Consider the following 18312-nt stretch of genomic DNA (forward strand, 5'->3'; position numbering starts at 1 on the left):
CGTTCGAGGCCATGGTGGCGGCCATGTTGGTGGCCATGTTGGAGGCCATGTTGGAGACCATGTTGCTGGCCATGTTGGAGGCCATGTTGGAGGCCATGGTGGTGGCCATGTTGGTGGCCATGTTGGAGGCCATGTTGGAGACCATGTTCCCGGCCAACTTGGAGGCCATGTTGGAGGCCATGTTAGAAGCCATGTTGGTGGCTATGTCGGAGTCCAGTGAGAGGACGGACAGTCGGACAGTCAGCCAGGGGTCTGTGGTGTGTTTGCCTCTGAGCCTCCTGACTAGAAGCAGAAGAAGAAATCATTTGTTGGATGCTTTGCTGCGACTGTCTATAATCTCTGTCTGCATATTTTCTCTGTGCACATCACCCATCAGACTAAAAACAGGAACTATGAAAACCTCGACCAACAGAACTTTGACTTCAGGAGAACTCCCAAGGTATATACTTGCATGGTGAAATGATGCACGCCGCCCAACCAATCTCTGAGCTCGCCCAGTAGTAGACAAACACCAGTTAGCCCCGCCCACCCACCCAGAATCCAACCCGGCTCCAGAGATAGACTCCTGTCCTGGTGGCACGTCTTCTCTCCACCATCTCTTTACTTTCTTTTGATTTTTCATGATTCCTGCACACAGAGAATGGGTTCACACTGCCAGGAGAGACGCCCCCCCCCCCCCCCCCTTCCTCCCCCCTCCCCCCCCTTCCTCCCCTCCTTCCCCCAGGTTTCTTCCCTGTGAGGGTTGCATGCAGCCAGGCTGATGCTCTGCCCTCAGGATCCTCTCCCTCCTTTTGAGTGACAAACCACTCTCTCCTCCCCCTCCCCTCCCCCCTCCCTATCCCTCTTCTCTCCACTCGAACCTTTTTTTTTTATTTGCAGTTGCATCAGCTCTCTCTAACATGCACGTCCCTGATTGGTTGGTTGGTTGGAGTCAGTCTGCATGTGCCACCACACCACGCAGTTTTTGGCCTCCTTTATTTGTATCCAGGCTTTGACTTTGAGTTTTCTTTCAGTTCAGCAGATCTTTGACTCTCTCTGCCCCATCTTTTTGCCCCACCCCCCTCCTCCCGTGGTAGCATGGGTGAGATGGAGCATGGTGAAAGAAGGGGGGGTGGGGGGTTGAATGGGGACTATCCCAGCTAATGATGCCTGTCCTATGATGTGTTGTGTGGTGTTGTATTCTGCCGTGTCTCTCCCTGTCCCTCGGTGGTTCCGGTCCTTTGGCGGCACGCTCCTCCAGGCTGAGAAGGTGCTGCTGTTCACCCAGGATACCAACCTGACTGCGTTGCTGCTGGAGGCTAAAGACCTGGAGGCTCGAGTCATTATCCTGTCAGCCAGGTGAGAGGAACCCTGAGGAACGCGTAGAGATAGAAGAACTGTTGAGGTTTAGCACCTGGATAAAACAACTAAACACCTGAAACTTGATGGCAGCTTGGTGACCCGGTGACCACATCACCAGCAGACAGCTGCAGTGGTGGTCTGACTTCACTCGGCAGTAACAGTTTGGGGCAGGGGGCGGGGGTTGTGGTAAGATGTTTAGATCTGACCTCATTACCATTGGTGGTAATGCCCTAAACAGGTTAAGCAGTAACAGAATAATGTTAAAAACTGAATTACAGTTTCTAAGGCAGGTAAGGCATGAAAATCCGAACTGAGCCAACAACTACAATAATGAGAAGATTATTTTTCACTTGGGCCATTTCTCAATCTGTGTACTTGCGCGTTCTTATGTCCCAGTTTTAAACCAATAGAAGAAGAAGACGGTCAGATAGCTACAGCAATCACTTTAAGGTTTTCCAAGTGACTCTAGTCATACTAATTAATATCAATACTGAAATAGTATTAATGAATGTCGACTCATTTCATGGACTTTTGATAAACCATGTGTGTCTGTGTCAGTTTATTTTCTTTGATTTTTTTACTTCCTGTCTTTGTGAGTTTACTTCCTGTCTGTCAATTTACTTCCTGTGATTACATACTTCCTGTCTATGTCATTTAACTTCCTGTTATCGTGTGTTTACTTCCTGTCTGTTTACTTCTTCTCTAATGGTTTGTTTGCAGCGAGGATGAAGCTGCTGCTGTGTACAAAGCGGCCCGGCAGCTTAATATGACCGGTTCTGGCTACGTCTGGCTGGTGGGAGAGCGGGAGATGAGCGGGAAAGCTTTAAGCGAAGCTCCTGATGGTAACGTGTTGATCGACCTCTTCCTCTCTGTCCCTCTCTATCTGTCTTTCTCCAGCTCTGATTCCATCCAACCCCCAGGCTGAAGCTCTGATCTTCAGCAGACAAGCAGCTGGGCTCTAGCCAGCCTGACCTCTAGGAATTGTTTCTGCCGTGGTTGTTTGGGCTTGATGGTTCACCGGGAGCAGAAACTTGTTTGCTTCTGACTAAAAGAGAAGTTGAAGATCTTGAGTTCTTTCAGGGAGACTTAAGAGTCCATAGAGAAAAAGGAGGAAGCATGGAATCAGCAGGAGTGGAGGATCTGAAGATAGACAGGTGGGGAGCAGGACAAAGGGAGGGACTTCTGGTGCAGTAAGGAGGGAGGAAGCAATGAGAACAGAAACGAGGGGCCAAGGATGAATCCCATGCAGGCCATCCTTGTGCCTCCAGGACATCTGAATGAATAGTTGCTTAGCTCCTCAGCAGCCAGCGAGGGCTGCAGAACCCGGCCAGAAGCCCTGGTTTCAGAAGCATAACTATGCAGGTTAGGAGTAATGGGTCCAAACCATAGAGTCCAGAACGTTTCCTTCTACCATTCTGCAGATTCATCAACTGCCTGAATAACCAGAGCCATCAGAACCAAGTTCTATCGGGTCACAGGAAGTTGGACTCGGTTCGACCCAGTTATGATTTAGATCAGTTTTCCAGAGGTTTTCCAGAATTTTAGGTTTGAGTGTGATGATGGTTCTGACTCGGTGAAATATTCAATACCGTTTTGATTTGGACAAGGTCTCCATCCAATCCTTGGTCTTCCTGTCTCCCTGTGCTGAAGGAATGACAGGTTTCTGCTCAATCAGAGCGCCCAGTGCAGAGAGACACGCCCACTCTCTGATCCACTCACAGTGGATTTCATCTCTGGATGGTTCTGGAGAAACTAAACCTTAAGGTCCTGTTTACACTGCAGAGACCCAACCAAAACCTGTGAGAGCACCAGAAGGTTCTGACCCAATTAGTTGTATCCTTGTCCCAAACTGTTCGAGGTTCAGACTCTGGGTTCTGCTCTGGGTTCCTCACTGCAGGCAGGAAACACCCAGGAACCAGAGACCCGTCGGTTAGTGAGTCAGCAGCTTCCTCTTTCTAGATGTTTAGGTGGATCAGTGAGGTTTTGAATTTTCCTCAGATGTTCGATGGACATTGGTGAAGCTGGTCCATTTTGACGTCATGTGAGGACGCGGCTGGTTCTGCTGGATGTCCTCCTTTGTGGTGTCCTCTATGGTTGGATGAAAACAGAGCTGCTCTGTCTCTGGTAGGGCTGAGGGCCTCTGATTAAGGGTGCTCCTCGTCCTCCTCTCTGTCACTGAGCTTCTTGGTGTATTTCTCTCTGGTTCTCCTGTCAGCTGGTTGAACGTTTAAACATCAGGAGGAGGTGTGGACGTGTTTAAAGGTTCCCAACCGGCAGTTCTTCGCTGTGACTGTGGCTTTAAATGTGTCTAACATCTTTTTGTTTCATTCTATAGTGTATGTCGTCTGCCCGTTCTCACAGCCAATCACAGGGGCCAATTCGTGGGAGGGCAGTATGTGTGGGTGGGCAAGGGGTTTGTTTGTGGATGCGGGTGGGGTTTGTTACAGTGATGTGTGTCGAATCAAACATGGGTAAGATGCCTCCGCTGCTTCCTGTTATGTGCCTGATGCATTCAATAAAGGCCCCATCCACTTCTGCGACGTGGAAGCTGGGGGTGTGGCTTATTGAGTCAGCTGATTATGCAGACAGCCAGTAGATCACCTGTTGTTAAAGCTCCCCTCAGACAGAATGTCAGCTTCCCATGAGCGTATTTATCCAAAACCTTAAACTTCGAACCAGCCATCTTGGCCTTGCTTTTGACACCATAGCCAGAACATCCCAAGGTAGCAGGAACAGCTGCAGAGAACATCCTGATGGGTGAATCTAAAACCTACTAAAACAAATTAACATGGGGCTGATTATCCATCCTGCCTGAGGCGGTAACCTGACCCACTCACACTCCAGTACAATGCCTCTCTGACGTTGTAATACCTTAGTGTCTGGTGATATCCTTGTTCCCTGGTGTCCATTGATGTCCTGGGACCCTCCATTGTTCAAGGTTAATGTCCTGTAATGTCCTGGTACCCTGGTCCCATTATACCATGTCCTGCTACCCTGGTGTCCAATGATATACTAGTACCTGTAATTCCAACTAGGTGAGTGTGGCCTATTGGTTAGGGCATTGCACTTGGAATCCAGAGGTTCTGAGTTCAAGCTCCACTCCCACGGACTGACACTCTGGGTCCCTGTGCAAGACCATTAACCGCACACTTCTCCAAAGGCATTGCACAATGGCAGCCCACTGCTCATTCATTTTATTTCTCTGTAATTGTGACAGTGCAATGACAATAAAAAAGCTGGAAAAAAAGTCCTGGTACCTTTGTCCTCAATGATGTCCCGGTACGTTAATGTCCATTGATATCCTGGTACCTTGTTGTTCAGTAATGTCCTGGTACCCTGGTGTCCAGTGATTTCCTGGTGCATTGGTATCCAAAGATATCCTGGTTCCCTGGTGTCCATTGATGATCTGGAACCCTGGTGTTCGATGATATATCAGTACATTGGATCCCAACTATGTCCTGTTACCCTGGTGTCCAATGATATCCTTTTATATTGGAGTCCAATGGTGTCCTTGTACACTGGTGTCCAGTGATGTTGAGGTACCTTAGTGCCAATTATTTCAGGGAACCTTAGTCTCAAATGATGACCCCGTTCCCTGGTTTCCATTGATGTCTTAGTATCTTGATGTCCAATTATGTTGTGGTACCTTAGTGTACACAGATGTCCTTGTTCCCTGGTCTCCAATGGTATCCTGGTGTCCTGATCTCCTGGTGACCAGTGATATCTTGTTAACTTGGCATCAACAATTTACTGGTACCTTGGTGTCAAGTGATGTGCTGGTACCTTGGTGTCCAAAGATGTTCTAGTAACCTTGGTGTCAAATACGTTCTGATACCTTGTTGTCCAGTGATATCCTGGCACCTTGGTCCCATAATACCCATTGGTTCCCTGGTGTTCCATGTCCTGGTACCCTGGTTTCCAATGATATCCTGGTACCTTGGTGTCAATGATTTCCTCCTTCCTTGGTGTTCAGTGATATCCTGATAGCCTGGTCCCATAATACAGTGGTTCCCTGGTGTCCAATGGTATTCTGTTACCTTGGCTTCAATGATTTTCTGGTACCTTGGTTTCCAATAATGTCCTGGTATGCACATGTCCAATGATGTCCCGGTATCTTGATGTCCTTTGATATACTGGTACCTTGGTGTCCAGTGATATCTTGGTAGCCTGGTCCCATGATACTATTGTCCCTGGTGTTCCATATCTGGGTACCAATGATATCCTGGTACATTGGTGTCAATGATTTCCTGGTACCTTGGTGTCCAATGATATCCTGGTAGTCTGGTCCCATAATACAGTAGTTCTCTGGTGTCCAATGATATTCTGGTACCTTGGCTTCAATGATTTTCTGGTACCTTGGTGTCCAATAATGTCCTGGTGCCCTGGTGTCCAATTATGTCCTGGTACCTTGGCTACAATGATTTTCTGGTACCTTGGTGTCCATTGATGACCTGGAACCCTGGTGTCCAAAGGTATGTTGGTACCTTGGATTCCGACTATGTCCTGTCCATTGACGTCCTAATACCCTGTTGTCCAGGGATGTCATGGTACCCTGGTGTCCAATGATGTTCCGGTACACTGAGGTTCTCATTCTAGGCTATTTTGATGGGATCTCTGGCTGCTGTGTGATCTGCTTCTGCTGTCTGTTTGTGGTTTTAATCCCTCTAGAAAACATCCTCACCAACCGGCTGCTGCACTCCCAGAAATAAACTTTTTTTTTTCACATCCAAACAAATGTGAAGGAAAAAATCTTAAAAGTCTGTTAGAACTTCTGTTTGTCTCGGTTTTCAGCAGGTTTCTCTACAGGAAAATATTACAAATTATCAAATTTGACAGTTTTCAAAAGAGGGCTGTTTCATAATGAATTGTCTTCAACATATGAACATATTAAGAAGGTTTTAAAAAAAAAATCTTTTATCAAAACTCTTGGAAGGAATGTTTGAATTCGTTGATATTAGTTTAATGGCAGCAGATTTGGTCCTGGTGTTTTTATTATTGTGTAAACCCTTCCAGTTTCTGAAGCAGTTTCCTGAAAAGAAACATGTGAAGCCGGACTGGGACATTTTGGGCGCGGTTGCTGTTGTTCTTTAACAGACTTGTGTCAAATTATGAAGGAAAAAAGCCTCTACATTTAGTGCTTCAGATAATGTAGCCACAACTGCATGCTAGCAGTGTTAGGATCGGTTGTTAGTAAAGGCAGTTTTCCCCGTCTCTGCAGAACATGTTTTAATACGTGATTCATTGGAACAACCCGTCCGCCTGTTCTAAATGGATATTAATCTGTTTGATTGTAAGCTTGTTGTTTAGCAAGTTGTAATGTTAGCATGAGGAGCCTGTTCTGTTTTAGTCTATGGTAATCAGGTGTCCCTGATTTCAGGTTGTCAAAAACCAAGGGACTGTTCCCAGAAATCAGGCGTGTAGACTGATATTATGGCAGCTGTGTAAAAAAATAGCAGTTAGCATGTTTCTACACAGGGAGCTGTCTTATTATTTTATGGTGTGTGTGAATTAATACATATTTCAGAGCAGTGGCGGCTGGTTAAGTTCTCCCGGGGTGGGGCTATAAATTGAAAATAGACGTATACCAAAAGCCAATCGTATATTACGTTATCACACCAGCATATTTATATGAATGCAAACAACAACAAAAGCACTTATTTAAAAAAAAACATAATTTCATGTTCAGGTTTACTTTGAAAAAGGAGGCAGGGAAAGCAGGATACAGCATTAGCCTCGTTGCATGCAGTTAGCCTCGCTGCATGCAGTTAGCCTCGCTGCATGCAGTTAGCCTAGCCTTGGAGCTAAAGCAGGTCCTGGAAAAGGACATTTTTTGCGCCATTTCTCTCTCTCTTCCTCCAATGCATCTCCAACTCCCTCGACTCGACCTGTCAATCACCCTCAAAACGCCCGTAACCTCAAAAAAAGAATGGGTCCACCGCTTTGGAATGGGGGTCGTTTGGCTTCTTTTTTTAGCCTGTATTACCCAATACAGCCGATACCGCACCGTGACGTCACAAACCATTAGGTGGCAGTAGAGTTCTTTGACAAACATGGATGCCTCCAGTAAAGCACATTCACATGAAAATTACTCTTAAATAAAAACACTGATCATTTATTGAACAGGATGGAATCATTTCAGATTTAAAGAACTTTCAGAAGTTTGTATTCTGAATATGGGCGACTTTTCTTTTGAGACGACCTCACGAACGAGACTTTCGAGGAACTTTACGCCACATTTACACATAGAGAAACATTTACATTTAGAGAAACTAATATTCCCCCCCCCTCCGTTTTCAATAATAACATCGTGCACACAACATTGTTTTCAATAAACTTGTCATTTATATCAAAGCGCATAATTACGCTGTTAGGTTTAAGAAGCTAAAACGCCGTTCATCCCTGTTGATACGCCAACACATAACCAGCGTTATCAGAAATCTCCACTTTGGCAGGAGGTTTTAGAAATAATCGTTTTCTTTTAATAAAAATGGGGTTTTGGTTTAAACGAGAGGCCAAACCGCGGGGAAATATTTGCGTGTTCCCTTCGTGTAAACTGGGTCTTAGCGGACAGCACCAAACCTAACTTTGGTAACACCCGCAGCGCTTTCTGACAGCATGATTTTCATTTGAAAAGTTAGCGGGTGTCTGCAGTTAGCCTAAAGTCCAAATGATCCAGGCCTGTACAACAAAGTCTGGTTTTATCAAATGTTCTCGAGCTCAGAGACACTTTAAGGCAGCTTTGATGATGCTAACAGTGTTAGCGGACTGCAGAGGCTCAGCTGAAGGACAGATGTTGACACTTTTCTTCGCAGTTTGACACGACTCTGCAGAAGGAAATCACCAGCGACGCTTCGTAATGTCTCAGTGGGGCTTTCTCTGCACTGAGATAAACGGTGGTGATTGTGAAAGTGAATTCCCAGCATGCACTTTGGTGTAACTGAAGAGTGACCTGACGCCTGAAGCCCCAGAGTGTGTGTCTGAATTACACCAAGTTAATTACCCCGGATGAAAGTGTGTCTCCGAGTGTGTGAATGAGGGCAGCCTTCAGTGAATCCAGCCTCACTCCCTTCTGTGTGTTGGTGTGTGTGTTGGTGTGTGCGGCGTGCGCGGTGCAGGCTTGCTGGGTCTTCAGCTGATCAACGGGAAGAACGAGTCGGCTCACATCACGGACGCCGTGGCCGTGGTTGCTCAGTCTCTGCAGGAGCTGTTTGAGAAGGAGAACATCACAGAGCCTCCTCGAGGCTGCGTGGGGAACACCAACATCTGGAGAACCGGGCCGCTCTTCAAACGGTCGGTACCGCTGCTCCAACTGCCGTTTCTGATTGGTCATCTCATGCTGGTCTATTTAGCTCAAGTTTTTGTTTCTGAAGATTTTTTTCCAGTTTGCCACAAGAACCTCTAAAACTAAAGCCTTTGAGTTTATCCCGACCCAGTTCCGCTCTGGTTGAGCTTCGGTTGCTGCTTCGGTCTGTCAGCGATGACGGCAGGTTTCAGGGTTTTCAGCTGAGTTCTGGTTCTCAACCGGGCCTGAACTCCAAACATTTACAGCAAAACCTTTTTTCTGTTAAGCCATTGTTTATTGGCTTCATTACTATTATTTTCAGTGAGGGCGGAAATGGAAAATGGAGAAATGAAACTGCGGACGAACAGCAGCAAAACTATCAGAGGAATGTCTTTGAATTGTAAATGTTAGACCCCGTCACAGCTTGCTGATTTATCCAGCGTCCGAGAATAAAGTCGTAATTTTATCAGAATAAAGTAATAAAATTAGGAGAATAAAATTGTAAAATTATAAGAATAAATTAATAATATTACAAGAATAAAGTCACAACAAGAATATTCATAAAGTTATGTGAATAAAGTCGTAAAATTATGTGAATAAAGTTGTATTTTCTGACAACTCTTCCAAGAAGCCCTTTCTTCCCTAAAATGAGGAATGTGGAGCATCATGTGAAGTTCTACTTTAGCATCGGTTTGACAAATCAGGAAATCTTTTAGCAGCAGCATCAAACTGGGCAGGATGTCAAAGTGGACTCTGGTTGCTGATTGGTGGAGCTGGTCTGATGTCATCTGATGGGCGGAGCTCCAAGCTTTATTTCTGAAACGGGTTGATGTATGATCAGAATCAGAATCAGAATCAGAAATACTTTAATAATCCCAGAGGGAAATTACTTTTGTTACACGCTCTAGTTACAGTTTTACATGATATATACACACATTCAACTATACAATATAATAAGATAAAAAATAAGAATAAAAAGAGATAATATATATATACATATAGATGACTTCATTCTGTGATTTTACGACTTCATTCTCATAATATTATAACTTTATTCCCAGGATATTACGACTTTACTTCATAAAACAATCTCAAACCTGGCCCTAATACTCTGTTGTACCTAACTGCTGTTTACCAAAAAAAAAAGAAAAAGAAATAAAAAGAAAAAAGAAAGAAAGCAGGTTTCTGGCAGCAGCAGATTGAGCGTCATGTCTGCTAGGAAGTGTGTTGGTGGTGGGCGTGAACGCAGGGAGGATCCATCACTCACCTTCTGGCTCACCCTATGATGGGGATGAAGTCTGGAGGAGAACTGACGGTTTCCTCCTGTGAACCCCCTTTATACCAAAACGCTGCCAATACGCCATTATACAGTAGCTGGAAGTTAGAAACAGGTTCAGCGCTCGTCTGGAACACGGCAGATACGCTGATATGTTGGAGAGAAGTTCTGGATAAGTTACTCAGAGGTTTAGGATCAGCTAGACGCCACGACTGATGAGGAACTCACACTGAACGGATGTCAACCATCAGATAACTGACCTGGAACTGACGGACCACATATGGCAGACGTCATGATGTTCTTGCCGTATGTCGACCTGTCCCAGCATGTTTCAGCGTGCTCATGACTTATCCAACGTATGCCAGCGTTTTTGCCAGATTTTTCATTCCTCAGGCATACGCTGGTCTAAATCATCAAGGTGTGAAGGGGCCATGAAGTTTGGTCTGCAGCTCCAGAAACCCAGAGAATTAAAGAAAAATTAGTCGTCATCAGCAGCACTGTCCAGCTGAGGACCTAAGAAAGAGAAGTTTCCAAACTGTGTGCAGTGATGGAGAAGTTCTGATCTGTAGCCAGTAGCTGCGTGTCAGACCCCCCGCTGTTATCACCCCAAGGCCTCATAGTGTCATGTTTGATGAATACGTCCATTGTGGAATGTTTAATCGTTTTAATCTTACAGCCAAGTCTTGTCCATCAGCTGGACATGGATGTTAGAGGGATATGGAGACGCTTGGCTGATCTGATGTGGGTTCAGTGTGAAGTCAGGGAGAAAGAACCGGAATAATAAAAACTCCCGCCACTATTCGTCTCCCATCTCTGACCTCAAAGACAGCCATGGAGACCTGCAGCCAAACCGCAGATCTTTATCCCTCACCATGGTCCTCTGGTTTGCTTATCAGGGTGCTGATGTCATCAAAGTACCCAGACGGCCTCACAGGACGGATTGAGTTTAACGACGACGGCGACCGCCGCTTTGCCACCTACAGCATCCTGAACCACCAGAAAGCAGGTCGAGTCGTCCAGGTTGGAGTCTTCAACGGCACGCAGGTAAGGACCTCCTGCTAACACAGTGACCCGAACCTGGATATATGGAAGAGGATGGATGGATGGATGGATGATGATGATGGATGGATGGATGGATGATGGATGGATGATGATGGACGGACGGACGGACGGACGGATGATGGATGGATGGATGGATGGATGGATGGATGGATGGATGGATGGATGGATGGATGGATGGATGGATGGTGGATGGATGATAGATCTCCAGCTGGTGGAGTCAGAGGCAGCTTTTCATGTGTATGTAAATATCTGAGCGTGAGCATCCTGGTCGGTTTGAATCTGTGCTCCCAGTGCATGCTGGGAAATCCGAGCTGGGTCAGCATTATTTAGCTCCAGGAGACGGAGCAGCTCAGATCTAGCTGGTAACCCTAACCCTGCCAGGTATGAGGAGATGGAGGCTGAAGCTGTCAGGGACCCGGGTCGGACCCTGAGCCAGGAGCACCTGAAGCTGCAGAGCCTGGAGCTGGATCTCCTCTGGAACAGGAGCCGCAGGCTGAGCCTCTCAGCCTCCTTAAACATTCATGCTCACATCCTGTATTGATGGCGTCGTTTAGTGCCTGCTTCAGGCTGCGGCCTGCTTCAGGCTGCGGCCTGCGTCAGGCTGCGGCCTGCTCAGGCTGCGGCCTGCGGCGGCTCCTCAGCCTGAACCTGTATCTGTGTCTGCAGGTGGTGATGAACCCTCAGAGGAAGATCATCTGGCCTGGAGGAGAGACGGAGAAACCTGTTGGATACCAGATGTCCACCAGGCTGAAGGTGCCATCACTGATGGGCTCTGCCACCCCCACCCCACCCCCATCCCCAGCAGAGGAAGAGGATGATGAAGAGTTCCTTTCATGAGGGTCCTGACCCAGATTCTCAGGCTAACCATTCTGGTTCTTTAGTCTAGCATCTCCTCCTGGGAAGCAGATCTTCCTTCCCTGCCTGTGGAGCAGCGGAGTGTCTGAGCAGTAATCAGCCTCCCACTCTCCTGCGGTGGAGCCCATTGTTCTGCGTTCAGTCAAACAGAAAGGCTTTAGTGCTGTGAGGGCGTTCCCCTCGCCGCCCACCAACAGAAACCCTCCTTTACTGCCACCAATCACAGGAAGCCTGTCAGAGAAAGACTCATCATGTCTTAAATTAAGCGTGTGACCTTAATATGAGCAGATAGGTAGATAATATGTACTATAAATAATATCATGGAGTTTTTTTTCTTATTTTTAACTGTAATTGTGTTATTCTGAATTGTCTTGTATCAGTTCAGACCAAGGGAACATGGACCTCGTCCAGCCTGTAGATCAGGGACATGGTCCAGCGGCAGAGATGGCAAAAGTACTCACTTTCCGTACTTGACTAAAAGTACAGATACTTGTGTTAAAAAATACTCAGGTAAAAGTGGAAATACTGATTAAACTTCTTTACTCAAGTAAAAGTAACAAAGTACAGGCTTGTAAATGTACTTAAAGTATAAAAGTAAAAGTAGAAACCACTTTTTTCATGCCGTTGCCTACATTTTAAATGGATGTCTGCCAATAGGACTGAAACATTTTATATATATATATATATATATATATATATATATATATATATATATATATATATATATATATATATATATATATATATATATATATATATATATATATATGACTATCTAACAGAGACTGGGACTCCAGGTTAATAAGATTCTGACTCATTAGCAAGATATAAATTCAGTTGTGATTTTGTGAAAATTCACAGACCCAGTTTCTCTTTTTTAATCTTGCCATTAACATTTGGATTCTGCATGTATGTGTGCGTGCTCAAACATGGCAACAAGAACAAGAAAAAAAAAAGGATAATGGTGAATTCTTGAAAGCCAGCAGTTGTTTTGGTTGGCACAATTTGTAGCACATTCGCCAGGAGTCATTCTTGATGCCTACTATGTCAAACAGATAAGGCCAAGGGTGATCAGGAATGTCTTGCTGCTTTTCTGCCGAATCGCTGGAATCTCCGTTGTGTTAATTTTCAATCATCTCGTCGTCCATGCTACTATGCTATGGCCACCGCCACCAAGCTGCAATGATTTGCCGCGAATGAATACCGCCGAATCTGTCGATTCATCTTGTAGTGGTGCGTCAAATGCAACGTAGATTCCCATCCAATTAGATTGAATTTGGTATTGATGACGTGAAAAACAATAACGGTAACTCCATTGAAATGATTCAAAACTAAAGTAACGAGCCAATTTTTTAAAATGTAAGGAGTAGAAAGTACAGATATTTGTGTAAAAATGTAAGGAGTAGAAGTAAAAAGTCACCATAAAAATAAGTAGTAAAGTAAAGTAAAAATATCAGAAAAATCTACTTGAGTACAGTAACAAAGTATATACAACATATTATTCCCTATATTTGCTATTATTTGACATTTCATCAGCGATCTAAATTAGCCGAAAGTAGAAAACAATCATTGTTCGTCTGGAAGGAAAGACTGACTGAGCTCTGCTATTTAACAAGGAGACAATAAAACTCTCAGCTTATTTTTATTCTATTTGTTAAGATCTGAGGACAGACGAGGACAAATGGGACATCCTAAAAAGTGAACGGTTGTTTTTGACACGGATTTAAAAGTTGTGTAGTTTAGTGACCAGATTTGGGTTCCTGTAAAAGGGGGGCTGCTGGGCCACTGACTGGACCAGACCGGGCTTTCGAAACGAGCCATCAGCTCCCAGGCTGGTCCGAACCCGACCCGGTGACGATAGCCTGGACAACGGCCCCGTGCTTACCCCCTCCTGGCTTACCGGACAGCCGTTGTCCAGGCTACCATCACCGGGTCGGGTGCGGTCGCTCCATCCCCTGGACATTTTTTGAGGTATGAAAAGTAGGACGTCTGGGAAAAAGAGGACGTCTGGTCACTCTAGTGTAGCTTTATATGGCTAACTGACCGAGCTAAAAGAAGCTAACCTGTTAGCTTCAGCTCGCCACAGCGCTACCCAGCTCTCCTCCTTTATATCAGTTACTTTGTTCACCAGAAACAGATTTTTATAGTTTTTTTTATCAATCAGGTTAAATTTCAGCTACAGATGCTAACGACTCGGCACACTGACGCTGCGTGATGTTATTAACGTTGTCTGGGCAACCACAATGTTTTACATCATGTGGCAACGTTCAGCCAATCATGTAGGGTAACGTCACTGGCAGCAAGCAGGACCTGAGAGGATCTGGTGCTTACACCTGCCAGGTCAAGATCCGCTGTTGCAATCGCACCAAACAGGAGAAAGAACGGCGAGAAGATTTGGTTTGTCAAATTAAAATAGGTGACCACAGATCGGTTACTACAAATCAGAGCATAATTCTTCTTCATTCCCTAAACCTCACACCGTTTAATTAAATGACTGGATACAGATTATCGGTACTTCAACAGACCAGGAAGCAGATTTCTCATCTCCATCAAAATATTTATTTTATACCGAGAGGCTTAAAATCACCCTTTGGCGTACCACAGGGCTGTCTCTCAGGACCTTTGTCCTTCGTGAACTTACCACCATGTTTAGTTCTTTTCAGGAAACCATCATCACCCTCGTCTCTTTCTGCTGTGGGATAAGTTAGTGATGTCATCAGAGGCCCCTCCAATCAGACACCTGACGGCTTCACTGTCTGTGTGTTCAGATTGTGACCATTCACCAGGAGCCATTTGTTTACGTGAAGCCAACGAAGAGCGATGGGACGTGTAAAGAAGAGTACACGGTGAACGGAGTTCTGATCAAGAAGGTGATCTGCACCGGACCCAACGGGACCATCCCAGGTAGATAAGCACACCTGAGCTTCACCCTTAGGCAGTCAGAGCTGGTTCATACAGAGTGAGAGAAGTGTTCCTCTAAACAGTGGACTGGGTGTCAGTGGGCGGGGCTTATCTGCAGCTGGGGGACGTTCTGCCACCTTCTAGTTGAAAGCATCTGGACCTTCCAATGAAACGGATCTCCTTGTGTCCTGCTCATTAACGATGTTCTGGATGTTTGCAGGTCAGCCCACTGTCCCTCAGTGCTGCTACGGTTTCTGCATCGACCTGCTCATCAAGCTGGCCATGAGCATGAACTTCACCTACGAGGTTCACCTGGTGGCTGATGGAAAGTTTGGCACACAGGAGCGAGTGAGTTTCTATATGTCCTAGATCATTCTACCCCTCACAGGCCAGGTGGATCTGCCGGGTCCCAGTGACCGGATGGGACAGGTTCATTTCAACTCAGAGTCCAGCTGGTAGAGCTGGACCTGGCTCCTGGAGAACTGAGGGACACCTGGGCCTGGTTCAGACTAGTCCAATAATGACTGGACCTGGTCCTGACATGTCCAGAGATGACCGGACCTGATTTAGACAGGTCCCGAGGTGAGCTGACTGGACCTGGTTCAGACTGGTCCAGAGATGACCGGACCTGGTTCAGACTGGTCCGGAGGTGAGCTGACTGGACCTGGTTCATACTGGTCCAAAGATGACCGGACCTGGTTCAGACTGGTCCGGAGGTGAGCTGACTGGACCTGGTTCAGACTGGTCCAGAGGTGAGCTTACTGGACCTTGTTCAGACTGGTCCAGAGATGACCGGACCTGGTTCAGACTGGTCCGGAGGTGAGCTTACTGGACCTGGTTTAGACTGGTCCAGAGGTGAGCTTACTGGACCTGGTTTAGACTGGTCCGGAGGTGAGCTTACTGGACCTGGTTTAGACTGGTCCAGAGGTGAGCTGACTGGACCTGGTTCAGACTGGTCTAGAGGTGAGCTGACTTGACCTGGTTCAAACTGGTCCAGAAATGACTGGACCTGGTTCAGACTGGTCCAGAGATGGGCCGACTGGACCTGGTTCAGACTGGTCCAGAAATGACTGGACCTGGTTCAGACTGGTCCAGAGATGCCAGACCTGGTTAGGACTGGTCCAGTGATGGTCCAACTGGACCTTGTTCAGACTGCTCCAGAGATGGGCCGACTGGACCTGGTTCAGACTGGTCCAGAAATGACTGGACCTGGTTCAGACTGGTCCAGAGATGCCAGACCTGGTTAGGACTGGTCCAGTGATGGTCCAACTGGACCTTGTTCAGACTGGTCCAGAGGTGAGCTGACTGGACCTGGTTCAGACTGGTCCAGAAATGACTGGACCTTGTTCAGACTGGTCCAGTATTGGTCCAACTGGACCTGGTTCAGACTGGTCCAGAGATGGGCCGACTGGACCTGGTTCAGACTGGTCCAGAGATGAGAATGACCCAAAACTCTTATGATGAACTGAACTGTCCCCAAAGTCGGTCCTGGAGGGCTGCTGTCCTGCAGGTTTTAGAGGTTTCTCTGCTTTAGCACAGCTAATTATGATGATTTCAGTTCAGCAAAAGCCTGTTAATCAGCTATTGGTGTAAATCAGCTGTGCTGGAGCAGGGACAACTCTAAAACCTGCAGGACAGCTTCCCTCGAGGACCGACTTTGGGGATGCCTCATCTGAACAGTCAGTTTTAAGGACTGGATTGGACCTGTTTAGACTGGGCTGGACTCGTTTGGGCAGAAATGTGTATGATTGGTGGTGATTAACTGGACTAGGCTGAACTGACCAGGACTGGACCAGAGGGGACCAGCCTCGGACAGTCTGAGGGAGTTCAAACTCGGGTCAGTGGGAAAACAGTCCAGGATGTTCTCTGATAGGTCGATCCAGGAGCAGACGGACCAATCAGCAGATAGCTACCTAGCGGCAGATCTGAGGATTATATTCTGGTTCTGTTTTGGTCCATTATGTTCAAATCCCATCAAGAGGCGGATGTTTGTTTATGCTGATTTATTTCCTATGGAGGCATCTATGTGACCTGTTGCCATGGTAACTGCAGCTCTGACTTGACCTTGCAGAGCAATAGCGATCCGGTCATTCCCCCCCCTTCATCTTCTCGTCAGTGGTGTTTACCTTCTGCAGACAACACCCCCCCACCCCTCCCTCTCCCACTACTTAAATGACTCCACCCACCTCCACGCTGCAGGGACCGATAGTCACGGAAATGTAGATCCCTTTATTGTCCCACAGTGGGGACATCTGCATTAAACTTATTCCCTTGGACAAGTTAAATCTCTGATTCATAGTTCCACGTCTTTTCAGCTCATTTGTTTCCTGTCGGCTCATAAGAACGGGTTCAGACGACCTGTTTCCCCGCGTCTGTTCTGATGTGTTTCTGACGGGTCCAGTTCAGCCAGATCTGCTCTCCCTCCTGCAGGTGAACAACAGCAACAAGAAGGAGTGGAACGGGATGATGGGGGAGCTGCTGGGCGGCCTAGCTGACATGATCGTGGCTCCCCTCACCATCAACAACGAGCGTGCTCAGTACATCGAATTCTCCAAACCCTTCAAGTACCAGGGGCTCACCATCCTCGTCAAGAAGGTGAGTGAGTAGCGAGCGGCGGTTCTGATCCAGGTTCAGATCTCAACCTGACAAACATGGAGGCCGGAACGTCTTCACACCTCTGTGAGTTGGAACGTCTCTGTTTGACAGATGTTCCATATCAGTAGGACCCGAGCCGATTAGGGTCTGACTCCAGACCATTTAGAGTCCGAACCAGGTCCATTAGAGGTCCGACCCAAGTCCATTAGAGGTCAGATCCAGGTCCATGAAGAGTCCAACCCAGGTCCATTAGAGGTCTGACCCGGGTCCATTAGGCTCCGACTCAGGTCCATTAAGAGTCCGACCCAAGTCCATTAGAGGTCAGACCCGGGTCCATTAGAGGTCAGACCCAAGTCCATTAGAGGTCAGACCCGGGTCCATTAGGGTCCGACTCAGGTCCATTAGAGGTCAGACCCGGGTCCATTAGAGGTCAGACCCAAGTCCATTAGAGGTCAGACCCGGGTCCATTAGGGTCCGACTCAGGTCCATTAAGAGTCTGACCCAAGTCCATTAGAGGTCTGACCCGGGTCATTGGGGTCTGACTCGGGTCCATTAGATGTCAGACCCTGGTCCATTAAGAGTCTGACCCAGGTCCATTAAGAGTCTGACCCAAGTCCATTAGAGGTCTGACCCGGGTCATTAGGGTCTGACTCGGGTCTATTAGATGTCTGACCCAAGTCCATTAGAGGTCCGACCCGGGTCCATTAGGGTCCGACCTAGGTCCATTAGGAGTCTGACCCGGGTCTATTAGGGTTCGACTCGAGACCATTAGAGGTCCGAACCGGGTCCATTAGGAGTCCGACCCCAGTCCATTAGGGGCCGATTCGAGATCACTAGAGGTCAGAACCGGGTCCCTTCGAGGTCCAACCTGGGTCCATTAGGAGTTTCGACCCGAGTCCACTAGGGCCTGATGCAGATCTATTAAGAGTCTGACACAAGTTCATTAGAGTTCCGCACGGGGTCCATTAGGATCCAACCCTGGTCCATCAGGATCCAACCC

The 18312-nt window shown here is 46.9% G+C and overlaps 1 protein-coding gene across 7 annotated transcripts in view; it reads left to right on the forward strand.

Annotated features, from left to right (window-relative positions):
- LOC119777615 (glutamate receptor ionotropic, NMDA 1-like) overlaps positions 1-18312 on the forward strand; it is a 51912-nt gene that overhangs the window by 17238 nt on the left and 16362 nt on the right. For 5 of the 7 annotated variants that reach the window (XR_005279940.1, XR_005279941.1, XM_038276567.1 and 2 more), the window contains exons 5-13: positions 377-439; positions 1241-1338; positions 2062-2183; positions 8457-8631; positions 10796-10943; positions 11628-11714; positions 14585-14720; positions 14938-15065; positions 17148-17312. Coding sequence is in view for 5 of the 7 variants with exons in the window: in XM_038276567.1 (XP_038132495.1) it covers positions 377-439; positions 1241-1338; positions 2062-2183; positions 8457-8631; positions 10796-10943; positions 11628-11714; positions 14585-14720; positions 14938-15065; positions 17148-17312 (1122 nt within the window). In the remaining 2 variants the exon portion in view is untranslated. The remainder of the gene's footprint in view (positions 1-376; positions 440-1240; positions 1339-2061; positions 2184-8456; positions 8632-10795; positions 10944-11627; positions 11715-14584; positions 14721-14937; positions 15066-17147; positions 17313-18312) is intronic. The other 2 variants (XM_038276570.1, XM_038276572.1) reach the window with 1 other exon arrangement.

The sequence above is a fragment of the Cyprinodon tularosa genome, unplaced genomic scaffold (genome assembly GCF_016077235.1).
Source record: "Cyprinodon tularosa strain WSP-4 unplaced genomic scaffold, ASM1607723v1 ctg1252, whole genome shotgun sequence".
Lineage (NCBI taxonomy): Eukaryota > Metazoa > Chordata > Actinopteri > Cyprinodontiformes > Cyprinodontidae > Cyprinodon > Cyprinodon tularosa.